Source organism: Cyanistes caeruleus, chromosome Z (assembly GCF_971803275.1).
Source record: "Cyanistes caeruleus chromosome Z, bCyaCae1.hap1.1, whole genome shotgun sequence".
In the NCBI taxonomy this organism is placed as follows: Eukaryota; Metazoa; Chordata; class Aves; order Passeriformes; family Paridae; genus Cyanistes; species Cyanistes caeruleus.
This window is the reverse complement of record NC_141732.1, coordinates 53,260,997-53,275,295: the sequence shown is the minus strand read 5'-3', so window position 1 is coordinate 53,275,295 and position 14,299 is coordinate 53,260,997. Positions and strand designations below refer to the sequence as shown.

General features: G+C 39.8%; 1 protein-coding gene and 1 long non-coding RNA gene across 15 annotated transcripts in view; one reads left to right on the top strand and one right to left on the bottom strand.

The window, feature by feature from the left end:
- BRD10 (bromodomain containing 10) overlaps positions 1–14,299 on the bottom strand; it is a 79,320-nt gene that overhangs the window by 26,278 nt on the left and 38,743 nt on the right. For 5 of the 14 annotated variants that reach the window (XM_086867868.1, XM_086867869.1, XM_023943501.2 and 2 more), the window contains 2 exons: positions 10,258–10,445; positions 3,879–8,062 (listed from right to left, as the gene is read on the bottom strand). In XM_086867868.1, the coding sequence (XP_086723994.1) occupies positions 4,461–8,062; positions 10,258–10,445 (3,790 nt within the window). In that variant the 3' untranslated portion in view covers positions 3,879–4,460. Of the gene's footprint in view, positions 1–944; positions 1,100–2,976; positions 3,070–3,878; positions 8,063–10,257; positions 10,446–14,299 lie in introns of those variants that run through there. The other 9 variants (XR_015280357.1, XR_015280362.1, XR_015280366.1 and 6 more) reach the window with 4 other exon arrangements.
- On the top strand, positions 8,062–12,215 carry LOC147648450 (uncharacterized). The gene is made up of 2 exons (XR_015280404.1): positions 8,062–9,989; positions 12,056–12,215. It is a non-coding gene; the product is annotated as an uncharacterized LOC147648450 (long non-coding RNA).

Here is a 14,299-nt window from a genome sequence, read left to right as displayed (position 1 = left end):
TCATCAACAAACTGCTGAATAGCTCATAGGGCCTTTAGAACATGCACTCTTCTGACACCACACCTCAAGGATATCATAAAATTGAAAAGGTATTCACAGCAATGACAGCCACTGATACTTCCATGAAAGAAATAATTGAATTCACAATTTCTCTTTATTCTAGAAAAGAGATAACCAACATGGCAAAGGTCTACATAGGTCACATGGAAAAATAGCAAAGAACAAAGGTTTATTGTATCTTACAATATAAATACTATTTGCATCAAATGAAACTAGCAGGTGCCAGGTTTGGAAATCAAAAAGGAAATTTATTTACAAACTCTTTACCACTGAATACTGTGAATGGTAATAGTCTGTTTACATACTTCCATGAATTCTTGAAAGGAATTGGTGTATTTCATCAAGAGAAATATACTGAAAGCTATTAAATTGAAAAAAAATCACAGCTGTGTGAGGAAGACTGGCTCACAGATTAGTGGATACTAAAAAGAGTATTCAGGCCTGATATTGTGCTCTTTTGGAATGCTACTGTTGAGTACTTCAAGAGACTAGGTGATGCTGGGATTGATGGCCATCATAATAGGATAAATGGACTGTAAATAATGCAGCATTATTAATCTTATTTTTCTTATTATTTTGAGTCCCTAATCTCATTTGAGGTGCAGTTTATAGGGAGCAGTCTACATGAAGAAGTTTTTGTGAGCACCTCTGGCCATTCTATTTAAAGAAAAAAGTCCTTAAACATAACAAATATTCATGCTTCAATAAAAATTATTCATTTACTTTAAAATTAATTTGGACTACTAAAGTTCTGCACTACCACAAAGTATAAGCAAAATCAACTAGGAACCACACACACTGTGGCAGCTGTAGATGCCTTACAAATGCTAACTTTTAGTTTTCTGACCTATTCCCTATAGACAAATTAGTTTCTGTTCACTCACCAGGAGAAATTTTGCTTCCCTTTTCACATTAAACCCTTTGCTATGTCACACAGTGAAATCAGCATGTTTGAATGACTTGACAGAAAGACTTGAATAGGTACTTCTATGGCCCATGAGACTTGTCAAATTTAATTGCTTCTAGTGTAGCAGAATCCCTACAAGAAAATGGCAGCACACACATGGGGGTTTGAAGAGTGAAGCAATACTAGTGTCATTTTCTACTCATAGCAAAGCAAAACTATTGTGCAGAACATATCCATTCAGGTAAACAAAAGGATGTCATTCAGGATATTCAAAGTCATTAGTAAAACTAAAAATTTGCATGTAATATAGTGTATGAATACTTGTATACAGTATCAGAAGTCATCCAAAAGCACAGCATTTTACAAGCTCTGAAAAGTTGAACATGTTCTCTTAAAAGGCTGATTTATATATCTGTGTTTATATGTTTCATTAAATATCTTTTTAACTTCAAGTTGAAATGCAGGCAGTTCTGCTTTTTCATTGTGCCTGTGAATATAATCTACTTTTTTACGGTTCCCTTTGTGCTATTGGTAGCACCATATATTTGGTGGAGAGCAAAAAGTACATAGCAAATTGTCAATGGGTATAGACGTTCATTTGAAAAAAAGCCTTATCTCTGACTGACATTCGTATTATTGGAGAAGAGTATTGGGAATAGGAATTTTATTCAGAAAAAATTTCTAAAAGCTGGTTTAACATAATGAATGTTGAGAGCCCATTACATAGTAGTCTCAAGTCTTTCTCCAGAAGGATTTGGACTGTGAACATATGTCTGAGAATAAAAATCCATGAAAACTGTAATCAAACGGAATCAAACTTTCCATATTATAAAGTTTGTATCTGCCAAATTATAAAATATTTATGAAAATAATAAAATATTGCCATATTAATTAAAAAAAAGTTGGAAATCATTCAAGCAAGTTACTTGAGTCCTGAGTTCCTAAGTTCAGCTTTTCTAACTTTTCTCTTTATTAGAATCAATTATAGCATAAATCTTTCTATTACATTAGCACACAGAAAAATGCCATGCAAGAAATTTTTCTCCATCAAGAACAACTTCAATACTAGAACCTAGTCTTGAGCTTTCCAAACAATATAGACAACTCACTCTACAGTAAATATAAATTAGAAAAAAGGAAAAAACAATCATTGCAAGAAAAGACAAAATTCAAAATAAGTGAGTCCCAAGATTCAACCAGTGAAATGGAAATAAATTATGTTGCTGGTATATATGGGTTTTGGCTATGTAAAATGTCCATGAAGAAACTGCCATTCTCTGCTGTCTCTCTCTGTTGGAAAAGTCACCTGCAGCATTCAACTGTAAAATGTAGTCAGACTTAAAAATCCTTAGTACTGTAGACTTAGCCAGGGCAAGCAGGCACCCTTTACTACCAGGTGTCTTCAAAATCAGCTACAAAATAACCTTTCAAGTAGGAAAATTGTAGCAAGTAGCTTTTTCTAAATTTAACCAAATCTTCTTTCATTCCAAAACTGACAGCTTCCATCTTTCCCAGCCCTAAGATGGAGATTTCTGATCCAGAAAGATACAATTTCCCAATGCAGTTCTTTTAATCAGTGCAAAAGGAAAGGTTCCTATGGAAGGCTCAAGCCTTTCTTCCCCCCACTTTCCTGGAACTTCAGCTAAGTAGATACCAGGTTACTTTTCAGAACCATTTAAAGGGCAGCTGACAGAGGCAGTAAGATGTGGTCCTTTTCTTCAACTCAACATCTGAACTGCAAAACTGTGTACACCAAAAGGGGAAGGGAAGTAGAAAATTCAACAGGATAAGGAGCAAAGGTTGAAGCTTCATTTTTATGAAACTCACTTTACAAACACAGCTAAATACAGATATGTAAGCTTTTATCCCCTTTGAAGTCATAGCTATTTAAAAGGCAACTATCATTCATAAGCTCTTCTGAAATCTTCCCTTCTAGTGTCTAAAAAAACCCAAACCAACAAACTCCACAAAAAGTTCAACATATATGAAGACAATTCTAAAATCATCACCTTCCATAAGATAAGATGGGTACTCTTCTTCTATATGCAGAATCACAAAAGATATCAAAGACTTATCTCCATGAGCACTGCAACAGTGCTGATCTGAAGAAAATAACCCAAAGGTTTTATCAGATCAAATGCTGAAACTAAGCTAATAAATACTAAACACTCTGTATAAAAAGGGAAGGTTTATGCAATATGTGAATTATCCCCATTCAAAGTACTAATAAAGCTTATTTTAATCACATATGATGTTTTAACACTCTCCTTCCAGACAAACCACTTATAAGCTAAAGAAAAAATACAGACCTAGAATCATGTCCAGCAAAAAAAAATCGGTAGTTGTTATGGCTGGACAGCAGATTAGTGAGTGACCATGTTACAGTTACCAGATATGTGGAAATACATACAAGGCTGTAAAACAGAGAACAATGAATTGTTCAACAGATCTTTAAGATTTAAGACAAAGCATGGCAGTCCTTAACAGCAATCAGTGTGACTTAGACTGGTGTCTAGGAAGCCATTTGTAGTCTTACCATTTCACTGGAGTTATTTAGGCAAACCAAACCATTAAGAATGGATGAAGTATGGGTTATACTGCCCTATATCATGAGGAACAAGGAGGCCTTCCTTCCAAATCCTGTCTAATCACATGAAATGTAAAATCAGAGAAGAACAGAAGGAATTAAATAATTTCATTCTACCACACACCAAAAGAAAGAGATACATATATATATATATATATACATATATATACACACACATATATATGTAGATACATATATATACACACACACAAACACACACACGTATATATGTATGTATGTATGTATGTATGTATGTATGTGTGTATGTATTCTCCCATGGTGTAACAGATACACATATTTTTAACTACTGCCAACACAAAGCAGTACAGCAACTTGATTTATTACATGCAGATTCTTCTGCATTGCTGCTAAACAGTACACTGGTCCAAAGTTACTAAAATACTTAAAAAACTATACATTATGTAAACAAAACATAAATAAGACAGCATAGTTCTTTGTACATATTGTTTAGTTCAGGTTTTTAGGAGTTCGGGAATATGTACAATTCTATACTATAGACTGCATTTTTACAATGCATAATTTTTTTTAAAGAAACAAGTCAAAAATAAATTTGACAAATAAAAAGGACATCTATACTGTCATAACCACACTGGCAAACAGTCCATAGAGTAAGATGGAACATGTGCAAAAGGCAAGATTTCTCCAAACTGTTTAATGCATTCATTGGTCATTTCTGAGCCTTTTACTAGAGAACTCTCTGAAAACTTCTGACAAACTAAAATTTTTCTTTCTCCAAATCCCCACAGGTAAACAGGTAAGAACTGTAACCTTGTTAATATTGAGTAAATCAACTGTTTAAAACGTTGTAAGAAATTATTCAATAGTTACAACTTCCAAAGTTCGAAGAATGCCCCAGAATTTCAAAGTGGCTCATTCGCAGTAAATTCAAGATGCAGCTTTGTCAGGTTTATCAAGGCAAGATGACTGAGATGCAGGGAAGACCACGGTAGGATTTCTGCTTGTGGAAACAACAGGAAGCAGTGATGAAGACAGGGGAAGAACTTTTGGTGCTGAAGTATTTAGAGCATTCAGTATAGCTCCCTCTGGACTGACCAACAGTTTTTTGATAGAACTGTCTAGCTGAAACACTGACGTGTTGCTTGGTAAATGAGAATTTGGAGGATGAACAGCAGAAACAGAAGATGTAGCTACATTAATGGGAGACTTTGTCGCTGAAGACACAGACAGAGTTACTGCAGACAGTGGAGTACATGAGCTAGCTGGAGTACTAAATATCTGCGGTGTTGCATGTACAATGGGTAAAGCATCTGCAGCTCCAAAAGAGTTCACAATTTTTGTAGAACTTCTCAAAGGATGTTTTGGTATTTGCCAACTTAATGAATGACTTGGTGCTAGGATGATTTTTGAGGTTATTGGATTAACAGTTGGTACACCTTGAGGTTCTTGACCATGGTTAATTGTTAAAGGAGTCTGTTTTGTATTACAGGAGAGAAGAAGAACATGGCTGCCAGCTCCTAGGCCTTGTAGTGGAACAACAAAACGAGTACCATTAATCATTATCTGAGTTCCAGGTGCCAAAGGCATACAAGTATTAATGACTATTTTCTGTTGAGTGGAAGGTTCATTCAATGGAACTCCTCCTGTTTTGCTTGTTACAGGAGGTGAAGCCTCAGACATCTGAACAGTAGAAGCACAAGTGTAATCATGACTTTCTTTCTCTGTACTGGGAGGCACCTGCTGACATTGTAGGGCAGAAAGATTGGGAAAACTAATTACTTCACCTGTATTTGGTGATGGTGGGGGCAACACACTCTGAGGTTTGTGAATACTTGCATGACTTGACACAGCAGCTGACATTCCTGATGACTGAAACTGAACCAGTGTGGGCAACTGTCTTTTTGGTACTGGAAAAGGAGCTGGAACTGCTGCCAACTGAGGAACTGTATGTAACACCTTTTGGGGGGTGGCTGCAGGTCCAGGCAAACTAGTAACTGGAAATTGCAGAGCAGATCCTAAGTCTTGCGGAGATACTGTTGGCTGTGTTGAAATCAGCACAGATGAAGCAAGATGTCCTGTTTTCACAGTTGACATACCCACAGTATTTCCAATATTTGATATGCAAATTTGATTACACAGAACCGGCCTTATTCTTGAGGGATCATTGCCACCAGTCAAGACAGTAGACTGGGTCCCAGAAGAAGTTCCACTTGATGTTACTGAAACAGATTCTATTCGTGCATTTGCTGTTGTTATTGTAAAGACGTTTTCAGCTTCTGTTGCAGCACATACAGATTCATTAGCTGACACAGCAAAACTTGGAACAGGAACCACAGTACTACTTGTCAAGGATGGGGCTAAGGCTGTCCTCTTTTTGTCTTCTCCTTTAGAAATGCCAGCATGCAATATATTAACTGGTAGGGCCTCCTGTGCACTGCCTTTAGTATTTACAATGGTCTGACCTATATTTAGTCCAATTTTCACATCTTTTACTTGAGCAATAGTTGGTGATGAGTTTATTCTTATTGGTGCTCCTACTGTAGATGGGATCAAAACCAACTGTGGTTGCTCTGTGGCATTAACAAAGGTTTTGGTTAGGGAAGAAGGAAGGTTCTGTTTCAATGACTCTGCAACTAGATTGGTGGTTGATGGGCCATTGGCAATTTGTGTGTTAATGAAAAGCAGCTTCTGGGCATTAACAGCAGTGGATCCTGGACAGGGTATAATACTGACCCCTGATGCCCCAGAGGGAGATAAAATGGGTGGATTTGTGAATAATGTAAATTTCTGGACTGGAGCACCACTGATTAACTCTCCATTTGTTGCAGAATTTGATTCAGATTGTGTAACAGATTTTGTTTTCACTTTGGTGTCCCCTTGATGGTGCACAGAAGAATCTGGAGTTTTGACATTACTTTGTCCAATGCTAGTCACACTAACAGGGCTGTTTGGAGTTGGAGACACCAAATTGGTAGCTAATGGAAAGGATGATAAAGAAGAAGACACATGGCAGGACTTCTCTCTTACTTGACATGAAGAATCCCGAACAGCTGGCTGCCGTAGTGTGAATTTAGTATTTTTCTCTATTGTCTGGGTAAAATCAGCAGGGAAAGCTGGAGCATTAAGAGAAGCTGTTGAGGGGACAAATCCAGAAGGAGATAATTGTCCAACATGTGGGAGACCAGATGTGGCTGTTGCTACAGATGCAAGACTAGAGCATGATACTGCTGTGGTTTTTGGCACAAGGAAGGCCTGAAGTTGAGATGCATATGTGAAAACTGAAGTAGGACATAAACTACTGGGTGAAATCTGGTCTCGGTTTGTTTGCACTTTAACAATTCCAGTGTTTCCACCTCGTGTTGTGACCAGAATAGATTGTGATTCTCTTACACACACTGTCTTTAGCTCTTGCTTTGTTTCAGGGGAGTTGGTTTGCTGCTGTGATGCAAGACGATTAGAGGCAGAATCAGCGTTTGTAGATGCACTTAATGCTGTTGCTGGTGTCAAGGATTGGCTAGCTGTGGAAAGAGTAGGTGAAGCCAAAGACACAGGCAATGTAGCAGTCGAAACTGTAGTCTTGATTTTGTCATTTTCACTTTGGCTTACCTTAATTATTGATAAGTTATCTGCTGAAGTTACATTCGGCAATGGTTGTGTAGTGTTCATTGGACTAGTCACTTGTGATGAGTGGGTAGTATTCTTGGAAAAAACTGTAGTGGGTGACTGAGTGGCATTTGCAGGGCCTGTTACCAGAGTAGGTGTTAAAGAAACATTGATGTTTGACATTTTTGGTAAAGATGTACAGTGCATCTCAAATGATTTTTGTTGTTGTGACTGAATATCCTTGGACACAATTTTTTCTTCCCTCTGCTGAAGAAGAAAATTCTTAGGTAAAATAAGAACTTGCTGCATGACTTTTTCTCCATTTTTAGGGTCAATCATAGCTTGCATTTGAATTTTCACTGAGCTGTTGGGAACGTCTATTGGTACACAGTGGCCATTTGGCATTTTGTATACCATTTGTAAAGGAGTCTTTGAACTGGCCTGGCAGGTCAATGCTGGTTTGATCAGTGATGATTCCAAAGCTGGTAAAACTGACTTTTCAGGAGTAGGTATGTTCATGCCTGCAGGAGGCAACAGTTGATTTGTTAAGGTCACTTTGTTCCCAGTATTCTTGGCAAGCAAGGCCTGGATGGGTTTGGTCCCTTTCAGAAAGTTTGATACTGATGTTGCAGGATCTGTCAAGGAAAGTAACTTTTGAGTTGACCCTTCAAATTGTTTCAGCTCGGTCGAGCAACTATCTGACTGCAGGCTACTATCAGAACTGTGGACCACAACCTCGTTAGTGCTCAGTTTAGCTTTCTTCCTTGGTGAAAGCTCATTAGTGCCTTGATCCAGACAACTATTTTGCTTGAATTGTCGTTTAATGCATTTGGGCAGTGTCTTCTGTATCTCTTTAGAAGCTGATTCTTTTTTCAGAATTCTGTTTTTTCCTGCAGGTAAATTCATCTCTAATAGTTTCATTTCATCTGCAAGGATATTAAAACAGAAACTGTGTTTTACATGTTTGCAACTGATACCCCTATAAAACAGTTTTACAGTGTCTCGCTAAAGGCAATACACTAGTTTGCGAGAGATAAAGTATGTGGAAGGAAATATCTAATTTTTAAAGAGTATCTGGTCAAGGACTTCTGCAATACAAAAAGGCGGTAATAAAGAAAGGAGGAAGTAATAAACAAGAACATAGGGACTGAAACCTGACCAGCAATGGGAGACAGTGAGGAAAACCAAACCCGGTCAATCAGATTAACAGATAACAGTATACGAGAGTATATGACAGTATATGAGAGCATGAAAATGTATATTTGAGCAAGGTTATCTTGAGGGGAAAAGGGAAAAGCCAGGGAAAAAAATATACAGAGACACAGATCTAACCAAACAAAAATGGAGACAATGTCAAGAAACAACTTCACCAATCACATTAGTTGATGGGCTCTCAGGAAACTGCAGAGGTCTCTTGCAGGAAGATCAACTTTTTGAACCTAATACCATTGGTTTATAATAATAATGGTTTATAATAATAAACCAGGGGAGATCCTGGAGATGGAGCCAGGGGGGATAAGGAAATTGGTACAGCTATACAAACCCATGAAGCAGTGTGTAGAGGTAAGGGGAGCTGCAATGACAGCTGCAAGAGGTTACAGCTGTGGGCCTAGTGCCAGCTGCTGGACGGTGAGTGTCTGTATCCTCCCCAAATCCAGTGAGTGTGTGTTGAAGTTGTGGTAAACTTCAAGGCAGACTAGCTGGTGAGCAGGAGGGCCTAGGGGTCTGGGTTGGCCTAACAGGTGTGTGGGGGATGCCTGTGTGACAAAGATGTAAACACCATGTTTCATACTGCATCAAGCTAGACTAGCCAGTGAGCAGGGGATGCATGAAGTGGTAAGAGGGCTTAGAATGCATTCAGGAGGGCCAGGTGGACAGAAGGGCCATGCATTGAGGTTCTTGTTGAATGGGACTGCAGGGGGTCCTCTCTGAGGAGAAAGGCCAGAAACTGCCTTGTGCCAGACACAGCTGGTTCCAAAACAAATCCACTGCAGGACATGGCTGAGCCTGTCAGCCAAGCTGGTGATGTCTCACGGATAACGCTTTGCAAAAGCATGTGACAGAGTGGACTGAGGAAAAAATGTAGAGACACAATCCTGTAGACATCAAGGTCAGCAAAGAAGGAGGAGTAAGAGGTGCTCCAGGCACTGGAATGGATTCCTCTGCAACCCTGTAAGACTCCCAATCAAGCAGGTTTACCTGCTCTCATGGAGGACCATGCTGGAATAGGTATGTGTATTGCAGATGCTTAAGAACCCCATTCTACAGCAGGTGAGTAGAATGCCCTGAAGGAAGTTGCAGCCCATAAAGAACCCACCCCTGGGGCAGGTTCCTGACAGGAACTATGGCATATGGGAGATCCACACTAGTACAGTCTTATGCTGAAAAACTCTTGCCTATGGAGAGGACCCACAACGGTGCAATTTGTGAAGTACTGTATTCCATAGCGGGGACTCCACACTGGAGCAGGGATGAGGAAGGAGCAGAAGGGACTGTTACAAACTGACCTCAGTCACCAGATTTAATCCTTGCTGTGCCATTTCACAAGGAAGGAGATGGAAGAATTGGGAATGAAAATGAGCCTTGGAAGGAGGTGGATATGTGAAAGGGGGGGAGTTTAGGTTTTGTATTTGTTTCTCACCATTCAACTCTATTTTTAATTGACAACAGATTAATTCTCCTCGAGTCTGTTTTGACTGTGACAGTAACTGATGAGTGATCTCTCTTGTCTATATCTTGACCATTAAGGTTTTCCATATTGTTTTCTTTCCCTAGCCTCCCTTCTTAAGGAAGCGGGGGGTGACAGCAGTTGCATAGGCATCTGGCAGCCATTCAAGGTCAACCACCAAAGAAGTAAGTTCCACACAGATCTACTATTTTATCACAGAAATAGTTAAGCACAAAAAATGGCCAACACTTCAATACAGCAGAATTTTCATCTTGGTCATGTCTGCCCTCTTCAAGTCTACATCTGACAGATATGCACCACAAGTTATTTTCACACTGGTAGAGTTAAGCTAAAAAGTAGGACACAAGCTCACATGGAGAACTTAGGTTCCCAAATCAACTCAATTCAGCTCCTGAATCAAGTTCAAGCTACTGAATTCCAGTAAATGCTTACCATTGTCTGAGTGATCTTTTTGGGGAACTTCTATATGTTCTGCAGACTCTGATGATTTACCGCATACTACTGCAAAAGATTCTTTGCCAGAATCAGCTTCACTTTCATCATTACTCCACAATTCTCTGGTAAATTTATCATGGTCTGGATGTCTTTTAAAGTCATCATAGTTCTTCTTCAATCTAGACCTTAAAAATAACAAAACTAACTTTACTAAAAAACCACACTGTTTTAAACATTAATTTTATTTGTATTTGCTGTCAAACTAAAAGTTGGTGTAGATTTAATTTCCTGTGCCCTTCAAATAATTAAAGTGTAGCTCTTTTTGCAAATCTCTAAAATACAGAAAATGTGAAATGACAACAATGTGCCTTACTTTACCCAAACTTAATTCTATTTCATTATGTCCTCTAACAATAGGAAAAAGACTGAGTCAAATGACCATCACCTTTTTAATGCATCCATATTCCTTTTCCTCCTTCATCTTTCAAATGACAAATATACTTGTATGGACTTAAGTATTAACTGTAAAAAGTCTACTCTTTATTTTTAAGGCAACTGCACTAAGAGAATCAAATAAATCTTGTTTTTCTTAAACACATCATACCTTTGGCTCAGCTATGAGACTACCGTAACTTTCTCCTTAAGAACACTTCCTTATCTCCGGCCCATTGGAACAGCTGCTGTTACCATTTCCATAGGTTCACATTCCACTAAAGAATGTGCATATAACAGAAATACATGGGTACTTCGCTCACTTCAACACCATTCAGAAACACATCCACTTACCTTGATACTGCTAACCTCTACATATTTTTAATTGTCCCCTCTTATAAACCCCTGTTTAGATGGGTTGTAGTAGCTATTTTTGTGTACAAATACATTTAACTTCAGGATTCTGCTGGCAGTAACCAACACAATGCCCAGAAAGATTATTTAGCAAATAGATTATAGCAATTAACACCTTGCGTGGGATAGAATCTAGACTAAACCCTATGATAGTTATGACCCTATAACAGTAAGATCTTAAATTTATTCATTGTTCTGCATTAGTCTAACAGTTGTTTGCATTGAATACCGCAATGGCCAGCTGCTCTCTATGAGATGGAGAGGGAGTAGCCAAGAATAATGTCACATCTGGTAGGGCATGAGCCTCACCAGTCAGTAAAAGCTATTCCACTCCCCCTGAAGGAGGCAGCAGGGCAGGCCTAGGGACGGTAACCAGCTTCAACCAAGAGCCCAGATCAACAAGCAAGTTCCTGGTGCTGAGGCATTCTGAGATCAAACTGGGAAATCAATTCAAAAGTTTAAGATCACTGCCATCAGCAGTCATGGCTACCAGAGTCAGGACCCAGTTGAGTGATTTCTTGGCAGCTCCGTAGTGATGATGCAGGTAGAAGGTCAGTCTGAGAGTCATTCCAGATCTGTAGGGGATCCATGGGCAGACACAGTAACTGCTGTAGTTGAGCTGGAAAGTGGCACACCTGCAGCAGAGATTGAAGGCTGCAGAACGACCTGAAATGGGGAACCTAGGCCCATGATAGGTGGCATAGATGGACAGCCAGGTGGGGCTGATAAGGGTCAGTGAGATCTAATTGTTTACTCCCAGCTTTGACATTCTCATTGAGAACAGACGTTGAAGCCTGTATGAAGATGTAGTGTGGACAATTCTTCAAATCTGTCATCAGGATTTTGACTGAAGTCTAGGTGTGGAAGAACTATAGGAGCACATCAGGGAACTACTAATGGATGTACTACTACTACTACTTCTGGATGTAATTTCCTTTTTTCTTTTCAGGAACTTCTGCTGTGAGGCCAGTGAACAACTGTAATCAGTGGGCATAAATAACTTTCTCTTTTAAACCTTGCTGCTATTCAAATACAATGCAACATTATACTCTGTCATAATCTTGAAAAAGCCAGAGGATCTCTCAGAAGGGGAATAAAAGGATTTTGATCATAGAGTGTGTTCCCACTAGTTAAAGAAAATAACTAAGGAAGGATGCAAAACTCCAGACTCATATTCCATACTGTGGCATCTGGAAGAAAAAGTGCTGCCAGGCTCTTCTCACCTTAGAAGTTTAACACTGTTATTCAATTAGTAGATGTTAGTATCTCACTGAGACACCCTATGGATGGAGCATCCACAGTGAGATGTAAAACATTTATGTAAAAATAAATTCCCTTATGGGGGAATTTATGTTTACACTACTGTGAGTAAATTTTCCTCAATTGCTTTTTGCCGTCCACATCCTTCTTTACCACTGTCACTGGTGCTACACAACTGCCTAGCAGCTGCATAATGAATCAGACCAAGACAGTGACCTAGAATCCTCCATTTATCTTTCTCTCTTCCCCATGATTTGTAAACATCGTTCTTCAGGTGGACCTGGTCCGTGGTATGCTATGTTTAAGTCCAAACAGTTAAACTAGGGTTGCAGCCTAAAACATAAATACTAAAACATGAGTTGAATTCAGTTAATTTCAGAAGTTATGCACTCCAAGTGCATGCTTCTTTTGCTACCAGCACACACATACATAAGATCTCAACTACCCTGTTCCAGACAAAAATTTACTCCTATTAGTCACAGCTCATATATAGCATAAGTGTGTTCACTTTGCACCACAGTTCTGTGTTCCATAACAACATTGATGCAGCACTGACAACAAACAGACACTGGAAGCCACTGTGCTGCTAGAAAGTTGTCACTTTCTTGCCAATACTGAAACTTGTGGGATGTGACAGGAGTGTGACTATCAATGGCTACAGGCTCTCCAGAAGAGACAGGTGAGGAAAGAGAGAGACAGAGGAGTTGCCCTCTACATCAGGAAGTAGAGACATCATCTGTCTCTGAAAAACAACCACAAGCAGGTCAAAAGCCCATGGGTAAGAATTAGGGACCAAGGCAAGAAAGGGAACCTTGTGGGTGGTTTTAAGTACAGACCCCTGATCAAAGGGACCCTACTGATGAAGCCCTCTTGCTCCAGCTACAGGCAGCACCATGATCACAGGCTCTTGTCCTGCTGGGGCACTTTAACCACCCCAAAATCTGCTGGGAAAGCAGCATAGCGGGCTGCAGGCAAGCCAGGAGACTCTTGGAAAGCATGAGGGATACCTTCTTGAGCCAAGGAATACACAGCAGCCCTACCAGAGGACAAGCAATTCTGGATCTGATGGGCACCAGTGTGAGTGAGCTGACCTTGAACGTCAAGACTGGAGGGAGTCTGGGCTGCAGTGATCATGCATTGGTGGGGTTTGCAGTCCTGCAATATGGGCCGGGCGAGGAACAAAGTTAGGCCCTGAACTTTAGGAAAGCAGACTCCCAACTCTTCAAGGAGATAGCCAGTGGGATCCACTGGGAAACTTCCCTCAGGGACAAGGGAGTGGAACAGAGATGGCAGATCTTCAAGGAAGTCTTCCACAGAGTGCAAGAGCTGGCAATCCCCAGGAGCAAGAAACTGAGGAAGGAAGGCAAAGGAACAGCAGGGCTGAGTAGGGAACTGCTGGTCAGACTGAAGGGAAAGAAGCAAATGCACAGGCAGCTGAAACCAGAAGAGCTTGAAGAGAGCTTGAAGAGATCGAGTTTGGTTGTGCAGGGTCGGGGTGAGGAAGTCCAAGGCAAAACTGGAATTGAACTTGGCCAAGGACACAAAGAATAACAGGAAGGGTTTCTACAGGCACGTTAACCACAAAAGGAAGGCCAAAGAAGGTGACCCCGTCTGATAAGTAAGAGTGGAAAACTGGTAACAATGAATAAGGAGAAGGCTGAGGTACTCAAAGGCTTTTTGCCTCAGTCTTCAAGGGCAGTATTTCTTCACAAACCTTCTGACTGGATGGAAAGCAGAATGGGAACTGGGAGAATAATGTCCCTCCCACTCTAAGTAAAGATCAGGTTCATGATCACCTGAAGAACATGAATGTACAGAAGAGAGGGAATTGGCTGATGTATTTACCAAGGACTTTCCATGACATTTGGAAAAAAAAACAACCCCTGGAAGTTAGGTGAAGTCCCAGATAGCAATAAAAAGCAAAACATTGTAC